Genomic DNA, 17,532 nt, shown 5'->3' with positions numbered 1-17,532 from the left:
CTTCAGCAGGTGTGAAAAGTCAGCTGGAGTAGAGGTCCAGCACGGAGCTTTATGTGTTAGCTAAAGCAGCCCTGAGCACAGTGAAGGGCTCTCTGCTGTCCAGCAGCACGGGGTCCCTGCAGCTGGCTCCTTGTTTCCTGGGGCCTCCAGTGGAACAGGATGGCCACAGATCCAGGCTCCAAGGAACGAGTCTGTTCCACACAGCCGGCCTGGCTGGGGCTGCCCAGGCCCACAGCACCTGTGGTTCACTTTTGATTTAAGAGGCCTGGGAGATGCTGGCACACTCCTTTAATCACCACAGCTTCAGTCACTGACACCTGAGGACAGCTGGAGAGGAGCTGCCAGGGCTGGGCCTGGGGCACTGCAGTGCCTGGGGAACAATAAGCAACAAGGAAAACTGCAGAGAAAGGTAAACAAAATACAGCTGTTCTCGTGGTTACCTCAGCTGGGAATTGCAGTACAGTGGAGAGGGTGGTTTAGTATTCCTGAAACATTAGCTAATCAGAGCTTTTGATAAAAAACATTTAATATCTCCATTGCAACACACATGACAAAACCCGACACTACACATTAACATGGTGCTAATTTATAAACAAACTTACACATTTCACACAGCAAAACAAATCACTGAACAATCCTCTGGGTGTACTTGAGTAACTAAAGTAGAAGGAATGAAATACCTTTAACAAAAATAAGGAATAGTTATTGTAAGGGTATTTGCCTGGCAGAAGTCTGTGCATGCTCGTTCTGCAGGGGATACCAAGTGAAAGATGGCACAGAACAGAAACATTACATGATTCTAGCATTTGAACCCACACAGCAGAACAAGCTGAATACGTGTAAGAGAATCTTAAATTTCTTTGTAGTCTTACAGTTGTAAAGTATGATATATAAAAATAAAGGAACTTTAAAATGTTGATACTTGGCAACAGTTAACTATTCAGCTACTTCATCTTTTAATGTTTTAACGTGGTGGTCTATGGAATGGAATACTGAGCAATTCACAGAAAAGTTAGGGGAACCAACAGTGAGAATTTTAAGTTTTAATTTTATACCTTCAGTGAAATAATTTAGCATTTTTTGTATGAGATTTGTAAGTCTATATGCACTTCAAATAAGCTGGTTCCAAAATTAAGCAAGTTTTTAAAACCGAACTGTAAGGGGAAGGTTAGTGAGGCAGTCATGCCAACATATGAGCTTGACCATTACTGAAAAGGACAGCACAGCACAGTTTTCTTGTGCTTTCCCTCTGCCTCATCCTTTCTCTGAAAGGAGTCAAGAAATAGAAATTCAGGTAAGTGTTCTCACTCAGGGAACATATATTTCACCTGTTACAAAAAAAATCAGAGAACTTAGGTGGGTTTTTAGGAGGATTTACAGGGTCAACAATATACTAAGGAAATTCTGCACAGCCCTGGTGACAGCAGTGTTGTTCCCACTAAAGCTCCTTAAAGCTTTATCTTCCTGTCCTTAGGCTCAAGCACTGAAACATCATCCAAGTCAGTCAAGCTCCCTTCCTCAAAGAAAACTGGCTCATAAAATTGTGTCAGTTCACACTGATACTTTACTAACACTCTATTGCAGGACATTCAAACATCCCCCCCCAACAGTTAAAAGAGGACTCTTACTGTAAGAACCCTGTCTATGATCCAGGAAAATAGGCCGAGGCTGGTGTTCCAGCAGCTTTTGGTGACAGCTGGGCTTTGGTTGGCAAGTAGGGTCTCAGGTACTCTGCAGAACAGCACAGGACACTGCATTGAACCAGGGCTGTTACTGCCCTGCAAGTACATTGCAAATAAGGCCTTGCTCTATTGTTTCGTACTTACCCGAGTTAAGTGTGTTTTGACTAAGCCCTCGTAAAGGAATGCTGTCATCTTTTCTCTTGAAATACTTGGATTCCAGACCCAGCTGATCACCACTAGAAACAGAAAGGCCAATTACAATTTAAAGCAAATGCAGTTTAGTATCAGTGCATTACAATGAGGGCAGCTACAGACTTGCTCACGAAAACCTTCAGTAAGAAGTGTGACTATGTTTCTATGACCTTTACCATTTAAAGTTGAACTATAACTGAGTACATTAAGAACAGCCTAGAACTATTTTTTTCAGTGAGCCAGCACTGGCTGGCTTAGATCTGCCAGCAGGAGCAATGCTGAACTGTTGTTCTTTGGGGCCCACTCCTGAAAAGCACAGCTCTTCCTCTGGTTTCGACAGACCACCACAAAATTCATTAGCATGGTAACAAAGAAAGGCAGACCACAGAACTAGGCTTGGTACTAGAACCATTTTACTCGGTTCCAAACACACCAAAATGACAAAGGGCTTTATAAATATAATAATGAAAATACTAAATTGCAGTAGATGACACTCACTTCTCCTTATTCGCTGGGTGACCAGCTGCAGGCACTGTGTGAGCATCCGAACATCGACTCAATTTCAAAAGCTGTGGGTTCAACTGAACCTGCAGCGACAAAGAGCTGCAGGTTAAGAGTTACTCCAGATCTGAGAGTCCCCTCCCCCGACAGCATTCCCAGAGAAAAATTCCCAGGGATTTGTGTTTCTACACCTCACTGGCCCTGCTGTGCAGCAAAGCCTGCAAGAACAAGCAGCCTAAAGACAAGCATTAGCTGTAACATAGAATATACAGAATAACAGTCATAATGTTCACGGCAAGGAGCCTAGGAGTAAGTACAGTAAATATTTATGTACTTTGAGAAATAGTCAAAATGTTGTGCTTTGATAGTTTGTATTGTCACATTCTTAACCAAACAAAAGAGTCAAAGTGCCTGCCTTTGGTACTGGACATTGGGAATTCCCATTTTTGTTGTGTGTCGGTTCCAGAAAGTTCTGGAAGGCATAGAAAGGAGAAATGGGATGACTGATTCCCGAGCTGTGAAAGGATGGTCGGTCAGGCTGTAAAAGAAATAAAAACACATCCATAAAGGAGAAACACAATTCTTCAAGTAATTGTAGAGATTAAAAATTCCACAATTAACAGCTAACTGCCATTACAAAGCCAACACTTACGTGAGTCTTCCTGATGGGAAGAAAACATCACTTTTCCAAGTTTTGTACATTTAAGGAAAACATAACTTTAAAAAGGTTAGATGAGGTGAGCACTCAGCTAGTAGAAAGCTGCACACCCTGTAATTGATTAAAGTATTAAATGTATCCATCTACAAATCAAGAGACCTCTTTGTATGAGCATGCCCTTCCACTATGAACAAGCAGCTCATCAGTTCCTGTTGCTGCTTTGTGACAGCAGAGATTTGTATAACACAGGGTGAGAACCAGCAAGTTACGTTATTCAACAATGATTGCAGGCAGCGTTCTGAAAGTCCCTGACTTTCCTGTTTCTGAAAATCACGAGTAAGAGTATTCAAATAGTACACTTTTGAGTTTTAACCTTTACAAAGAGAATTCGTAAGTTAACCTCTCAACACAAAAATGCCTTTTTTTTTTTGCCTTCACACTGCACTTCATCTTTTCCAAGATAATTCTGTATTGCTTTGTGTATTATATGTAAATAAGAGCTTAGAAGATTCTCACCTACAAGGCCCAGGACAAGAACCACCCAGCAGGGTATGACATTGTTGAAAAACAAACTAACAACCCCAAACCACACCCACCCAAAACTGTAGGCCCAGAAGAAGATGAAAGCACTTTTTTTTTCCCCTCCTTTAAGGCCCTGCATTGTAGCAACTCATGACCACCTCACCAGCCTGGTATTTACAGCTCTACCTTACCATGCTGTGAGGTGAAACAGCAGCCCTCCCACCACCATGGGCACTGGCAGAGGTGTCCAGCTTCTTTGCCATCTGAACTTCACTCAGCTGTTTGTTCAACCAGGTGATAACTGCAGAGAGGAAGAAAAAGCTCAAGTCCATTTGCTACCTCTTACAAGCTGTTTGAAATGGCCAGTAGCCCTTCCTCACAAAAAGTGACAACTCACTGGGTGTTTTTCCTCTCTAGTCCCATGCAAAGCCATTTGTTGAAGCTTCCTCCCCATGTCCAGGCCTCTGAGCACCCACCCCACCCCACAGCCCCAAGGGAAGGCTTCCCAGCATGCAGCTCTTGGCTATTGCATGCCCTCAACAGCCAGAGGCTTGTTTTCCATACACAACAATAATTGCAGGTCTTCACAAAAACCCCAAAAGCTGCTTCCATCCATTTCAGTAGCAGTGAGATCACTGGGTCATTTTTACAGAGGGAGATACCAAACTGTATAAACCTACCATTTTCATTGGTTTTCAGTAACTGCTTGCTTTCTTCGAGTTTTTGTATTGTACTTTCTAGCTGTTCTTGTAGCTTGCAAACCTGTAATGCCCAGAATAATTATAACACCATCAGGAGTTATACTACTAGTGTTATACTAACTACAAACAACAAAAAAAGCACTTATGAAGTTGTACTAAAATTAAAAAAGTTTGAACTTAGTTTTTCACAAAAGCAATATGGTAATTCTTTTAAAGGAAGGCCTACTTTTAGCTAGGATTTCGACAAGGTGACAGCCAGAATCCTTCCTGACCTTTATTTTTCTGTGATTAAATAGCGCAAGGACTCTAAACAGGACAATGTCCTTAATGGAAGAAAAAGGTTCACTCTGTTCCTGTTCTTGTTCCCTTCAGCAATTTCCACGTGAACGTGCCTTCTATAGGGTGCTGACTCATCCATTACATTGCTTTGTTCTCTTAAAACAATTTTAGTTTTCTTCCATACAAATGGAAGGCCTTTACAAATCAGGTTAACATTAAAAAACCTGGAAGTTGATTACACATTTAAATAAACATGTTAGCTAAGCAAAAGAGTATATTCTATTGCATGGAAAGATTTAAGACCTTATTGCTCTAACTAAGTTAAACCCCACAAAACCCAACCAAGTCCATACAACAGCATTTCCAGCACAGGTTAACCCATCAATACCTCCTGCTCTTTCATCTGAAGGGATTGTCCCATCTCCTGTGACTCCCTCTGCTGTTTTTGAAGTTTCTCTTCTTTTTCTGCCAATAGTTTTTCTTGTTGAATTGTTACTGTATTTTTCAATTTTAATTTACTCATTAGAGTTTTCATATCTCCTTGTAATTTCTTGATAATTTCATTAGCCTATTAAAAAACCCAAACCATATATTACAAAAATAAACACCTAAGAAGAAGGGAGATGTTGCACAAGGGAATTGTCATGTTCAAACAAACCTTAAGGAGTTCAGCTGACAGCGACTTAATTGTTGTCTCTAGTTTTTCAATATGCCTTTGCTTTTCCTCTGTACTCTCTTCCAGTATCACCTTGAACAGAATGTTACACAATAAAGCTGTGATAGACATCGCTTATGATTTCAAGTAGAATGTTCATTAATTCTTTGAGAACTATCCTTACAAGAAATCAGTCAGTGTTTTTCAGTCAAATTTTATAGGATCATTAATCCTTTTTTTTCTTACCAGAAATACCATAAACTGTAACTCCAGTACCACAATATTAAATCTGAACTATACTTTTGATGCCACAATTTAGAATCTTAACTACATTTGAAAGCTGACTTGCTGTATTCATAAAAACTGGTCAGCAGCTACTCTGTGGAAACCACAATTAAGAAGGTTCTACCAAGTTTAAAGAAAATTAATGAAGAAACCTTTTGCTCTTGTGTTGCATCCAAGACTTCTTTTGTTCTGGTGACAAGCTGATCTTTGTCTTTGATCTCTTGTTCCAGGACAGCAACTCGTGTCTGCAGCTGATTAATGAGTTTCTCTTTTTCATGACATTCAGCATCCAGAGTTGTGTTCTCCCGGCGCAGGGACAGCACCTCCTGCTTTGCTCTTTGGCATTCCTAATGTTGGGGAGGAATTGAATTTTATTTTTCAAGAAAACCTGCAATTTTAATTTAAAAAGACATATTTAAATAGTAAGCATAATATGGAATGAAGAAGAGATTAATAAACTTAATATGCTATATTTCCTATGCAAGCTTACTAGTGTTAGAGCATGGTAATGCTCTAACAGTAGGAAGCTTGATTTTGGGTATTGGGAAGCCGTACATCTTCTAATCCAGAAAGCTTTGCTTTCAGTTCTCTGACTGTGGAGTCTCCTTTGTATCTCCTCTCTGTCAGGTCCTTATTGATGACCTCGAGTTCTGAGAGTCTGGTCTGCAACTGCTGAATACTTTTCTGATGCAAATTTTCCAACTCCTTTTTCTGTTGTTCGTGCTGTTGTTGGTACTGAGTTTGTGCCTGTGAGAAGCAAAGAAATGAAGCAGTTATTCAATGAATCTGACCATTCCCATACAAGAATCCTGTTTATTCTTTCCAACCACTGTACCTGGAGAGCTCTTTCCTTTTCACTTGTCAGCTCCTGTGAGTGTTTGTTGCTCAGAGCTGTAGTGTAGGACGTCCATTCATTTTTCAGTTTGTCAAGTTCACGGCTCTTCTCTGACAAGTTCTGTTCAAGTTTGACAAAGCACAGAGTTTAAAAATGTATGCATTTCAGTCAATACTGAAGGATTCTTTACTGTTTCTTACTAAGAGGACATGGAACTATTAAAAAAAGTCTAAATTTCAGCACCAGATGCTGAAATATGTTAATTTTGTAACCAGGAAAAGTAAGGCACTGAGAAGCTGAAGAGCATTTTTCTTAACGCTGTGAATAAAATAATTCTAATTTTTAATTGCATTTTTTTTCCCAACCACTATTTAAGAGTGAAAAAACAGCCTGCTGATGGTGCCTACCCTTGTAACAGAGAGAACTCTATTAGGGGAAAAAAAGAAATAAAAGTTCTTAAGCAGCATCTTTTCCTCTTTTTGGTTTGTAATTCTGCATTTCAATTCAGCAAACGCATTCCAGTAACTCAAACTGAAGCTGCAGACATGAGGCAAACAAATATTCCATTCCAAAAATAATTCATAGCAGTTTTAATGGAATTGTTCTGTTTCATTATAGTCAAAAAAGTCACCTTGATAATTGTAGAATCTGACCCAAATCATTCTCTTGAAATACAAAAGTGATTACTATGCTGACTACAAAAATCAAAAAGAAGTTGAGTAATTAAAGTCCAAGACTTCCAATTTATTTACCTTTGTTTCACAATTTTTCCAAATAGAATGATTTTCCATGGAATATATGAAGTATATTTATCATTTATCTTCACATGACCATATATTTAGTATTCAATCTGTGTGTGCATACACAGACAGACCTCTGCACAAAATAAAGTAGAATTCTCCTTGAGCAGTGTGAGAACTCAATTTAACTCTTCAGCTGCAGGCTTTACTCACTCTCTATAAAAGCTACAGTAGACTGTTCTTGTCTTTTCATGCACTCTCACATCCATTATCTTGGCTAGGTAGTGGCTAACCAACCAGCCTACAAAAAGGGACATTTTCTACAAATCAAAAAAGCACAACACACAAAAGTTAAAAATTTATGTTACCTGTTGAGTGTAGCTCAGTTGCCTGGTAAGATCCTCTTCAGTTTTTTTAAGCTTTTCTTCCAACATCATTTTATCCTCCTACGTACAAATTGGCACCAAGTCAAATCCTTAGCTCCCAAAATACCATTAGTATTTAGCTTTCATTTAACCAGCACAGCCTGCCTAAGCACCCAGCTACCCACTGTATTTGTGAAAAGATCACCTTATTAAATAAGTGTCATATTGAATAAGACATAATTAGTAAATTTAAAAGAAAAGGCATTAGCCCACAATGTAAAAACTCCAAATTAAATTCTTACCAAATTTCTACAAGGAAATAGTATCTTATCATGAAAACTTGTTTACAAAGAAGTTACCTAAACAACAAATCAACTGAAATACTGTAAATCTATATTAATAGATATATTAATAATAAAATATATTAATAATGTATTAATGATCTTAATAATTATTATATTAATAATAAAATGGCTTATTAGGTGCCTAGAAACATGACAGCACAGTAGGAAAAACAAATCCCAGGTTATGAAACTGACAGCAGTCATACTATGAGACCTTTATTTTTCATGAAATCAAACCTAGCATGCTATGAAAACGCATCAACATTCCAATTTTAATTTCCTATTTCTAGCCATTAGTCCTTTGCAGTCCATCAAGCCTCACAATTACCAGCAGACCACGCTCTCCTACAGCCAAGTGCAGAATAAAGACTGAGAGGTTGCAGCAAGTCACCCGTGCAGCTGCTCTGGCCATCAGCACAGGCTGTGAGCAGGGGAGCTGCAGCAGCCAGAGCACTCAGCAGCTGCACACTGTGAAACACCTCAGCTGCTGCCACTCCAAATGCCTCCTGAATGCACTGCTTTCGGTGCCAGGGTCACAGTCACCATTTAGATCTTACAACATGCACCCAAGTGGCTGCATGCAATGACATATTTGAGCTAAAAGGAAAAATAAATCAGTGCATACAACTTGGTACATTCTTCTGAATTACTGAGAATGAAGAAAATGCTTAAGTACATATAGCATCAAGGTTTAGTTGCAGTTAATGATAAACTTTCATTTTACCTTAAGGCATTTCAAACAGTTGGCTAAAAACTTCTTTATTTCCGCATCAGTTCCTGGCAGGAATTTTAGAGAGAGATGGGTAAGGTGTTTGAAGGGGTTGGTCTCCACTACATTTAAAGAGACAGGTGTATGATCTAGCGCAGGTGCTGAAGAAACTAACTGCAGCAAAAACCTAGGCAAAAACCAAGACAATCAAATGTTTAGCATATTTTTTTCTCACACTACCTGTAGATCCTAAGCCATTTCCCAATAAAATATATTTTTGCATGTAAAAGGCTGTCCAGTTTTTGCTCAAGAAAGAATTCTCCTCCCAAGACTCTGGTTTTGCCAGTTACATCCACCAACTTATATTCAGGTCAGGGGCAGGTCAGATTATCCTTGTTCTACTGACTCTTCTCAGACTGAGTGACTGACAAGCACTTTAAGAACTCAATAGGTACACACAGAGTAACATGGCACACACTTGTGACCTACCTTGGGATATCTTTGTTCTGCTCCTGAATGCATTGCTGAAGCAGATCTATAAATTTTTGCGGGAAAGCAGAGAAGTCTACCAAGAGACCTTGTTGGGACTTCAAACTATATAAACAGACAGAAACCAGAATGTTAACAATACAGAGAACTGTAATTTATTTCCTATAAAATATTTTGTTTACACTAGTAGAAAGAACCAGTTCTGATCATGTCATTCAAGTTTACTAGCATGTTATTTTCAATCAGAAGTGTGTCTACATATCACAAAATCACGAAGTGGTCAGGCTGGAAGAGACCATGATGGGTCAGCTAGTCCAACCTCCCTGCTTGAGCAGGGTCATCCTAGAGCACATCTTGGTTAATAATCCCCAGAGGATACTTCTGATCACAAGAGTTCTTGCACATGGGCTGCACTAATTAAAAACCAGAAGTTGCTGTGGTGTAACAAATGTGCCCTTTGAGTAGGCATCATCCTCACGGCACAGCCTGGAGCAGTTATGGGACAGGGCACAGGGAACAAGCACAGAACAAGGAGGGGAGACTCAGCCACCACCTCTATCACCTACTCACTCATTCCTCTGCCCCCCTTCTCCATAGACAAAGCAAACTCACAAACATCCAGCAGCGCATGCACAAAGCTGTGCCTCTACAACAAAACACTTCTGCATGTCTTTCTTGCAAAACACTACTTTGCTTCTGCCTTTTGATCCACACACTGATCACACCTCCCTTTTCAAAACCACCAAAGCCACTCCCCCCCAAAAAAACCCCAAACAAACAAACCCACGCCAAAAAAAACCCACACCAAAACAAAGCAAAAAATGAAATAAATAAATACCCAAAGAAAGCAGAAAACTGAACTGTTCATCTGTTCATGCCTGAAATCCAAATTCAATGATTTGCTCAAATTCTGAGCAAGTAAATGAGACCCAAGAGTACAATCATGCAAGAAACCCCTAAGACACAGGCTCAGGTCTGTGAATCCACGTTCATGCAAACACACTTACCTCTCGTAATTATTTCCCTGAACTAGTTCACACACACACAACAGTCTGTAAGAAGCAATTAGGATAAACAGAAGATACCAGCAGTAACATGAACTGTGGTACAGTGGCACTGTGTCCCTGCATGGGACTTAACATTGGGATCCCAACGTTCCTGTGTGTAATCTGAGCTGGTCACCCTCCGGAACCTGGCTGCTCCACCGGCTGGTCAGAGAACGATACTGACCAAACCCCACAACTGAAAAATGCCAAAACCTGAATTCTAACATAGACCACTCTAAGCTAAAAATATTCCCTTGCTCTTTTTTGCCATTTAGAAATGCTTCACAGAGAAAATACTGTAATTTCACTTACCTTTGAAAATCTTCCTCAGATATGACAAGGTTATAAAGGAAAAAAGGATCAGTATCATCAGTCAATCGAACAGCTAAGTCCTGAAAAGATGTACATTTAAATATGATTAAAATACTATAAGCTATCCAGGAGTCTTTAAATATTTTAAACCAGCACTGCAAACGGTATTGAATGTTTTTGCTGTTTAACCAAAACCACAATAGAATTGTGGCAACTAATTCAGAATGTTTAAAACATTGCCATTTAACACAACTTCAAATACTACAGTGGGAAAGCAAGGAAAACCTTTATGCAGTACATTAGGCCCAAGCAGCTGCTCCCTGTAACAGTGCTCGCCCCTGTGGGAAGGATATTCCCTAGCAGAAGTACAAAAGTAAGGAGAAACATGCCAGCTGTTCCAACATAATGAAGTGTGACCACAGCACATGTACATACACACAACTGCAACTTGTTTCAGTAATTCAGGTGCCAGTAACACCAACAAAACTCTCAGCTGGAGACACATAAGCAAACTCAGGGATTTATACACACAGGCAGTTCAAGTTAAAACTAATGCCACCCCAAGCCAGCTGGGGTGGATTGATGGGTGGGATAAGAATGCCTGCTAGCTCTAATGTCCCATCAAGCACTGGAAGTTCTCTCAGACTGATCACTCCCTGCTGTACTCAACTGCATTTCCAGGCTCCCCCTGACACAGGCTGCAGCTCAGTACACACGTCTAACTGAACTGCTCCTGCACAGTGGGAAGTAATATTAGCACTGCCACCAGCAGCAGAACCTTACCAAAAGCTGCTGTACTGCTTTACAAACAAATCTTTACTTAGCAACGCTATAACCAACCCATGACCAACCTTAACATCGTGCCAGGGGAAAGAACAGTTCGGTGACAAATCACACATGCAACAGAAGAGATTAAAAAATCTCCAGTAGTGGTCTCATTGCTATTTTCCCTGAGAAAGACTTTTTTCCTTACTCCCAGTTTCACACCTTGAACTAAAGGTACTCTTAATCTCTAACTCATGATCCTCTGAGCGTCTCCAAACACTTTTAATATGCAAGTTTACTAGGACCCATCAACAGCCAAACTAAAATAGAGGACTAAAAAGGCTGGGGGAGAGGCAGAGGTAGAAAAACGCAATACCAAACCAACTAAGTTACTCAAAAAATTACATAAAAAATAAAGTGAAATGGGAAACACTAAAATCACATTTTGCTTTTCCTTTTTTTACTTATCCGTTTATACAATGAAATTCAGGTAATACCTAATGAATGACACAGATATGATTCATTTACAAACCTTTTTATGGACAGGATTAGAAATTGACAGTAGTTCAATATTCACTCGAACATTTAATCTCCTGTGTACAAAAAGATGAAACTCAGTAATAAAGCAAGAAAACATTCCCCAAATAACATGTGTTCACAGCTGCGTTACAGCAATCAATGGCATTTTAAAAATAAAAATTTAGGCAGAAACATTATGAAAGTTGGCACAGATGACTACAACTAAGATATAAGTTTCAGTCATTGCAGCTCCTCAGTCAGAGCTGGATTTTTGCTGCTTGCTTGTTATCCACCAGGCTTTAAATAGCAAGGCAGAAGTTTCGAAACTTTGTCCAGGAACTAGAACTTTTGGAAAAGCCTGTTGAAATTTATTAATTTCAAAGTTCTGATAATCATTTATACAGCGCTACCTTGTCTTCAATGACTTCTTGTCGAGTACAAAGTCACTTGTAATACAACACACACCACGGACATCAGCCTTTCCGCGGCTTCTCACACAGGTGAGTCAGGCACACACTGTCTCATCCAGACAGGACCCATACTGCCGAAATTCATGCTATTTTGAAGAGACACTTCACACACAGAATGTCTGGCTTCCCCAGACACCACCGCCGTGCGCACCCTCGCACGGGTGGCTCAAACCCGCGGGTCGCTGGGCCGCAGGGCGCTGAGGAGGCCGCGGTGTGCCGGGGGGAGGCGGAACGGCCCGCGGGCAACGCTGCGGCCAGGGCGACGCCAAACACCGCGCTGGGCCCGGCAGCCGCCCAGCCCTCGAGTGGCCTCGGCCCCGGGCACAGCGGCGCTTCTGCCGAGCCACTGCGAGTTCGCTCCGCTGCAGGCGCCCCGCCGGCCCCGCTCCCTTGGCGAGGCACCCACGGCGACCGCCCGGCCCTCGCCGGCTGCCCCGGGCCTCGCCAGACCCGGTCCCTCCCTCACCGGAGGATGCCCGCAGCAACCCCAAAGCGCAGGTACCGCAGAGCTCTGCCCGGCAGCGCTCAGAGCACAGGGCAGGCAGGAGAAAAGCGCCTATGGCTCGCAGCCCCTCTGAGGAGCGCAAAGAGGCTCCTGCACGGCCGGCCCGCACTCACCGCTCCTCGCAGCCGCAGCCCCGCACTCGCACCGACACCGCCCGGTCGAAGATGCGCTCCGCCGCCATCTTGCTCCCGCCCGCGGGGAGGGGCCGCAACATGGCGGCGCGGGGGCCGTCGGGAGCGGCAATGGCGGCGCCGGAGCCGCAGCCGGGGCGCTGCGCTTACTTCGTGCTGAGGAAGAGGCGCTTCTGCAGGATGATTCTGGCGCCCGGCAGGCGCTTCTGCGGAGAGCACGGCCACCAGGAGGTGCGGGGACCCTTCTCCGGCCGGGAGGGCGGGCGGGCGGGCTCGGGGTCTGCCTCGCTCTGGCGGCACGGGGGGGAGAGGCAGCGCCTGTGCCTTCCCTTGAGCCTTCGTGTGCCGGGCACTCGCTTCAACCCAGCAGTAGCGCTGCCCTTGCATTAGGGGTTTATTCTTTTAGGATCCAGTCGAGTATTAAGTTGTCGTCTCAGTTTCTCTGTTCCGGTTAACCCACCTATTCTGAATAGGTGTTTTATGACGCTGATGCCCATCAACAGCTTTTTTGAAACAGGACGCTGAATGCATGCTGAAGTGTTTTCTATAACTTTTCTAACTAGGAACAAAATGACAGAAAAAGAATTCCGTGCCCTCTTGATCCAAAACAGTGAGTATATGTAAATGCTTTTCCTGTGCTTTGTCAGTACTCCCATGATACTTACTTTTCTCTCTATTTGGCTTTTAGCACTGTATATGAAGATCAACTACAAAAGCATTTAAAAAAATGTAACTCAAGAGAGAAGCCAAGGCCCGTAAGTGCACTGTAATTTCAGCACTTCCTCTCGGATTTTAGACCTTAAACATTACAGCCCTGCAGAGGATTTCTGTGCTGACAGCAGCTGTGAGCTGCAGGGCAGCAGTTCTACCAAAGCACTACTGTAAGGCAGGATGGAAGCTCGATAAGTACTTGCTGAAATGCAACTTACATTCCAGTCCCCTCATATTCTCTGCCCCTTCTCATTGTAATTTGGTACAGTTTTTCAGTTCTTAGTTACAAATAAAAACGTTTAATTCATTTTTCTCAGAAACACACCCAGGGAACAGGCTCTCACAGTGCCATTCATTTCAGAGGCTGGTTAAGAGGTTGTCCTGGGAAAGTAAAACCAACAGGGAGGCTCCAGGTATTCCAGCCAACTGCCCGCTCCAGTCAGGCTGGCAGTGAGACATAGAAACCTTGGCTGACAGCTGCTGAGTGAACAGGACGTGTTTAAACAGCTCTTGCAAGAAAGCAGAGGATGGTTTCTTTATTGCCTGCCTTTCTGCCTAATTAGTAATACCTGGGAAACCTTGGTAATACCTAAGGTGTATTACCTTAGTAGTAATACCTGCATCTTTAGTAATACCTGGGACACCTTAAAATGTAAGCACTAGTAAGCACTGACTGCGTAACTCTTATTAACGTGTTCAATCTTGTTAAACTGTGTCAGAAGAGTAATTTCTGGCTGGGATTCAGGATCAGACTATAGGAAGAAAAATTCTTGGAAAATCTTACTTCAGTGGATTCCTATTGCTACATACCTTCTTATGAACACTGAAGAATTTAGCTATTTGCTTCCTGGTAATTAACTGAATCAAATTTATTTTCTTTTGTTTTTTTTTAAAGGTCTACTTTGTTCAAGATATTAATGCTGGTTTAAAAGATGTTGCAGAAATACCAGAAAAACAAGTGAGTACATTATTTGGTTTTAAGTTCAGTCCTTACATGTTGCAATTTGTCATATGACTATAAAGATACAGAAAAATTGAATGGTCTCATATTTATTGGTGTCGCTTTCTTTTTCCTTGAAAAGGTTCCTCTATCTTCTCTCTCTATCGAAGAGCTGCAGAACTTAATTATCAAGTTGAAAAAAGCAAGTAATGGTGAGCTTAGTACTAAATACTAAAAATAAGAGGTTTTAATTGAATGGGTTAAATATTTCATTGTTATTTTTGTGGTTAGATACCTGTAAAAATATGAGACCAGTGGCATAAAACACATCTGAAATAATGATCAGGCAGACTTCCAGTAGCTAAATTTTACTACAGAAAGTAAAATAGATTGAAAGAATGATGAAACACCAATCCTGTGTTCCCTTCCTTTTGTTTTTCTTTTTTTTCCACACTCTGATATCACTACAGTTAACAATACAGCTCTGTTATAAACATACGATAATAGATTTATGCTCCCAACAGACTGTTTTGTTAGTGCTACAAATTGAGTTCATATTACAGTTGTAATGTGTGTTACAAACTAGGAACTCTTGGAAACTGGAAAGCTATACCTAAAAGTTTTGCATTTGCCTACAGGCCTGGAACTTCATCTTAAGGAACAAATACTGTCCCACCAGGCTTTACAAGAAGCCTTAAATGACCCAAAGAATGGGGAATCTGCTTTCAAACACCTGAAACAACAGGTTTGGTCTGATTTACTCATAACTATAGAGGGGTTTGAATGTGAAATTGTGCTGCTGCAAATTTGAGTGACTGGGTGCATTGTGCCCGTTGCTTCCTGCAGAGGAAATCTGATATGATAAAACAAAACACACATCCTCTGTACACACATCATCTTTTCCCTAATCCCTTACTGAAAGGAAGGCTTAAAAAAGTCTTCTGCAGTTTGTTGAAGGAATTATTTTTTCTGTAAGGCATTACAATACACAGTGTAAATACTTGCTTGGTTCACAAATAATCTTTTGATGTTTGTAGGCTTCTATTTTAGGTAACATGGAAAAATTGCATTTACTTGGTCCAGGAAGGTGTTTTATTGAGTTTGGAGCTGGGCGAGGAAAGCTGTCTCATTGGGTTGACGTTGCCTTACAGAATGTTGAAAGTGTTCAGTTTTTGCTTGTGGAAAGGGCAACCACAAGATTCAAGGTAAGACGATATTGTCACATTAGTAAAGTATAGTTTTTAAACTATAAAAAGTTTGCCATTGAAGCTGTTAGTATTTATTTTTTATCCTCAATAAATTTAAATTTTACAAGTTACATGTTCCGTACTTCACCAATAGCAAATTTATTAGAAAAAAATCCTGGTGTTTAATGTTGGAAAGTCACTTGACTTGACAGGGAAAAAGTCTGACATTAACACCTGGAGAAAAATTATAATTATTTGTGGCCACTCCTACTTAATGATCTTGTCCTGTTTAAATAGGTGGATGGAAAACATAAAAGGAGAGATTCTATATTTGAGAGACTTCAAGTAGACATTCAGCACTTATGTTTAAGTAAGTTCCTTCTTGGCCTTTGTCATTCTGAAATAGAGGCTTATTTTTAAATTTCAGATACTGGGGTTCTAAGCACTTTGTATGTAGCACACTTAAATATACTTGGTTTTGAAGATTATTCTCAGTGGTTGCTTGGACATGTTGATGCTGTGTGTATACACATATATACACACAGGCATGTGTAAATATACATAGATGCATACATATATATTAAATGGAGTTTTAAAGTTTTCTGCTTTTTATACACTCATGGGACATCATTACAGATGAGAAGTAGCAAAACAAATACATTTTAAAAGTTTTTTAGCCCTTGCAGGAATAAACATGTTTGCATTGTTTGTTCTATGTGTAGAATTAAGCAAGTCATACACCATCAATGATACAGAATTTGTGGAGGCACCTGTCAGCAGGAGATGCATCAATGTCGTATTTACCTTTCATAGGCTGTGTAGAAAGGCTGAAGTGGTTAAATATGCTTCCCAGCCTCAGCATCCTATTCTTTTGTCTTAACAAAAGACTCTTTCCTTTGAATAGCTTATAACTGAATGTACCAATCATTTTTAGTAGTGTACCATGTACATGAAAAATACATGTACCATGTATTTTTAGTAGTGGCAAACATTTATTTCTAAGTGCACTGAAATTGTATTTTTAAAAAAAAAAACCATACAGGTGCTGGGGTAGTTGTCAATTGGATGGGGGTTTTGTTGGTTGTTTTTTTTTTTCCCCTCCAGATAAGGTACCTATTTTGGAGAAGAAAAAACTACCAGTGGTAGGAATTGGGAAGCATTTGTGTGGTGCTGCAACAGGTATGAATTACAGATGTAGGAACTACAGAAAGTCAGGATACTAAACCTTACACTCTCGACTGATCTTCCAAACTGTCCTTTTAAGCTGTTCTTGCCCTCTAACCCTTTGTTGGTGAATACAGTAATTAAATTCTAAATATCTGTCAACTCCAGTGGAACAGTAAAAGGATAATAGATGTAAGGATACTTTAGGCAGAAGTGAAGCCTTTTTTGGCTTTAATAGATTAGAACGGAGAATAGTGTGTGGTGGCATGGGTCATGCATTTGAGAGTACTTTTTTAGCACAGTTGCCTCTTCTTTGAAATATTTTTCTTTCTAAATTTTTATTGGCTGTCTGAATATGTATCCCAAACACAAACAGGATTGTGTTTCTGTCCTGAAAACTTTAAACAAATACAGTTTTTTTAATGTTATATGGTTACTACATAGAGAAAGACATCTGAAATATGACACCTTTATAGGTACTGTGACAAAGATGACACAGTTAAGCATTTAAGAAGTACATGTGCATATTAAATAGATGGTGTCCTAGATATCAAACTTCTAGAGCAAATACTTGTGTGTTTTACAGGGACGATATACTCTTACAGTATGCTAATTTTTTAACCGAACTATTTTAAATTCACTTGTGCAGAACAAATATTCAGAGGATAAGCCCTTAGAAGCTCCAAAAGGTCTCATAATATTAATTTAGCATTTAGGGTTTTAATGGTTTCAAAGCATGTTTGTAATTTTTAGTTATCATTGAACTTGCTTTTTGGCTTAATTTGTGAACTATAATTTTATTTTTCTTTGTGGGAAGCATTCCCA

At 40.5% G+C, this 17,532-nt stretch overlaps 2 protein-coding genes across 3 annotated transcripts in view; one reads left to right on the top strand and one right to left on the bottom strand.

Annotated features, from left to right (window-relative positions):
- Positions 1-508: 508 nt before the first annotated feature.
- Positions 509-8,989, bottom strand: SASS6 (SAS-6 centriolar assembly protein). The gene is made up of 14 exons (XM_042030082.1): positions 8,958-8,989; positions 8,484-8,536; positions 7,419-7,496; positions 6,311-6,430; positions 6,031-6,222; positions 5,628-5,822; positions 5,194-5,283; positions 4,924-5,103; positions 4,236-4,317; positions 3,747-3,856; positions 2,791-2,913; positions 2,373-2,461; positions 1,827-1,918; positions 509-1,731 (listed from the first exon to the last, which is right to left on the bottom strand). Exons 3-14 carry the CDS (start codon positions 7,485-7,487, stop codon positions 1,643-1,645), a joined length of 1,431 nt encoding a protein of 476 aa, XP_041886016.1. The 5' UTR covers positions 7,488-7,496; positions 8,484-8,536; positions 8,958-8,989; the 3' UTR covers positions 509-1,642.
- A 3,388-nt stretch (positions 8,990-12,377) lies between these two features.
- TRMT13 (tRNA methyltransferase 13 homolog) overlaps positions 12,378-17,532 on the top strand; it is a 7,499-nt gene continuing 2,344 nt past the window's right edge. Inside the window, exons 1-9 of one of the 2 annotated variants that reach the window (XM_042030081.1) lie at positions 12,378-12,936; positions 13,269-13,315; positions 13,394-13,460; positions 14,312-14,374; positions 14,499-14,568; positions 14,995-15,101; positions 15,508-15,561; positions 15,841-15,913; positions 16,648-16,722. In XM_042030081.1, coding sequence (XP_041886015.1) covers positions 12,628-12,936; positions 13,269-13,315; positions 13,394-13,460; positions 14,312-14,374; positions 14,499-14,568; positions 14,995-15,101; positions 15,508-15,561; positions 15,841-15,913; positions 16,648-16,722 — 865 coding nt within the window. In that variant the 5' untranslated portion in view covers positions 12,378-12,627. Of the gene's footprint in view, positions 12,937-13,268; positions 13,316-13,393; positions 13,461-14,311; positions 14,375-14,498; positions 14,569-14,994; positions 15,102-15,393; positions 15,562-15,840; positions 15,914-16,647; positions 16,723-17,532 lie in introns of both variants that reach the window. The other variant, XM_042030080.1, reaches the window with a different exon arrangement.

Source organism: Corvus kubaryi, unplaced genomic scaffold (genome assembly GCF_017639235.1).
Source record: "Corvus kubaryi isolate FWS band 111438036 unplaced genomic scaffold, C.kubaryi_AGA036_p1.0 37334, whole genome shotgun sequence".
NCBI classification, from domain to species: Eukaryota; Metazoa; Chordata; class Aves; order Passeriformes; family Corvidae; genus Corvus; species Corvus kubaryi.
The sequence above is the reverse complement of the archived record's forward strand: the minus strand, read 5'-3'. Positions and strand labels throughout refer to the sequence as shown.

What these genes read in the sequence shown, in the direction of transcription:
- SASS6 (XM_042030082.1), bottom strand. Translation starts at nt 7,487, where the DNA reads ATGATGTTGGAAGAAAAGCTTAAAAAAACTGAAGAGGATCTTACCAGG. An exon ending in ATGCAACACAAGAGCAAAAG is followed by an intron (nt 5,284 to 5,627) that starts GTTTCTTCATTA and finishes ATTCTGTTCAAG; the next exon opens with GTGATACTGGAAGAGAGTAC. An exon ending in TTCAGATGAAAGAGCAGGAG is followed by an intron (nt 4,318 to 4,923) that starts GTATTGATGGGT and finishes TGGGCATTACAG; the next exon opens with GTTTGCAAGCTACAAGAACA.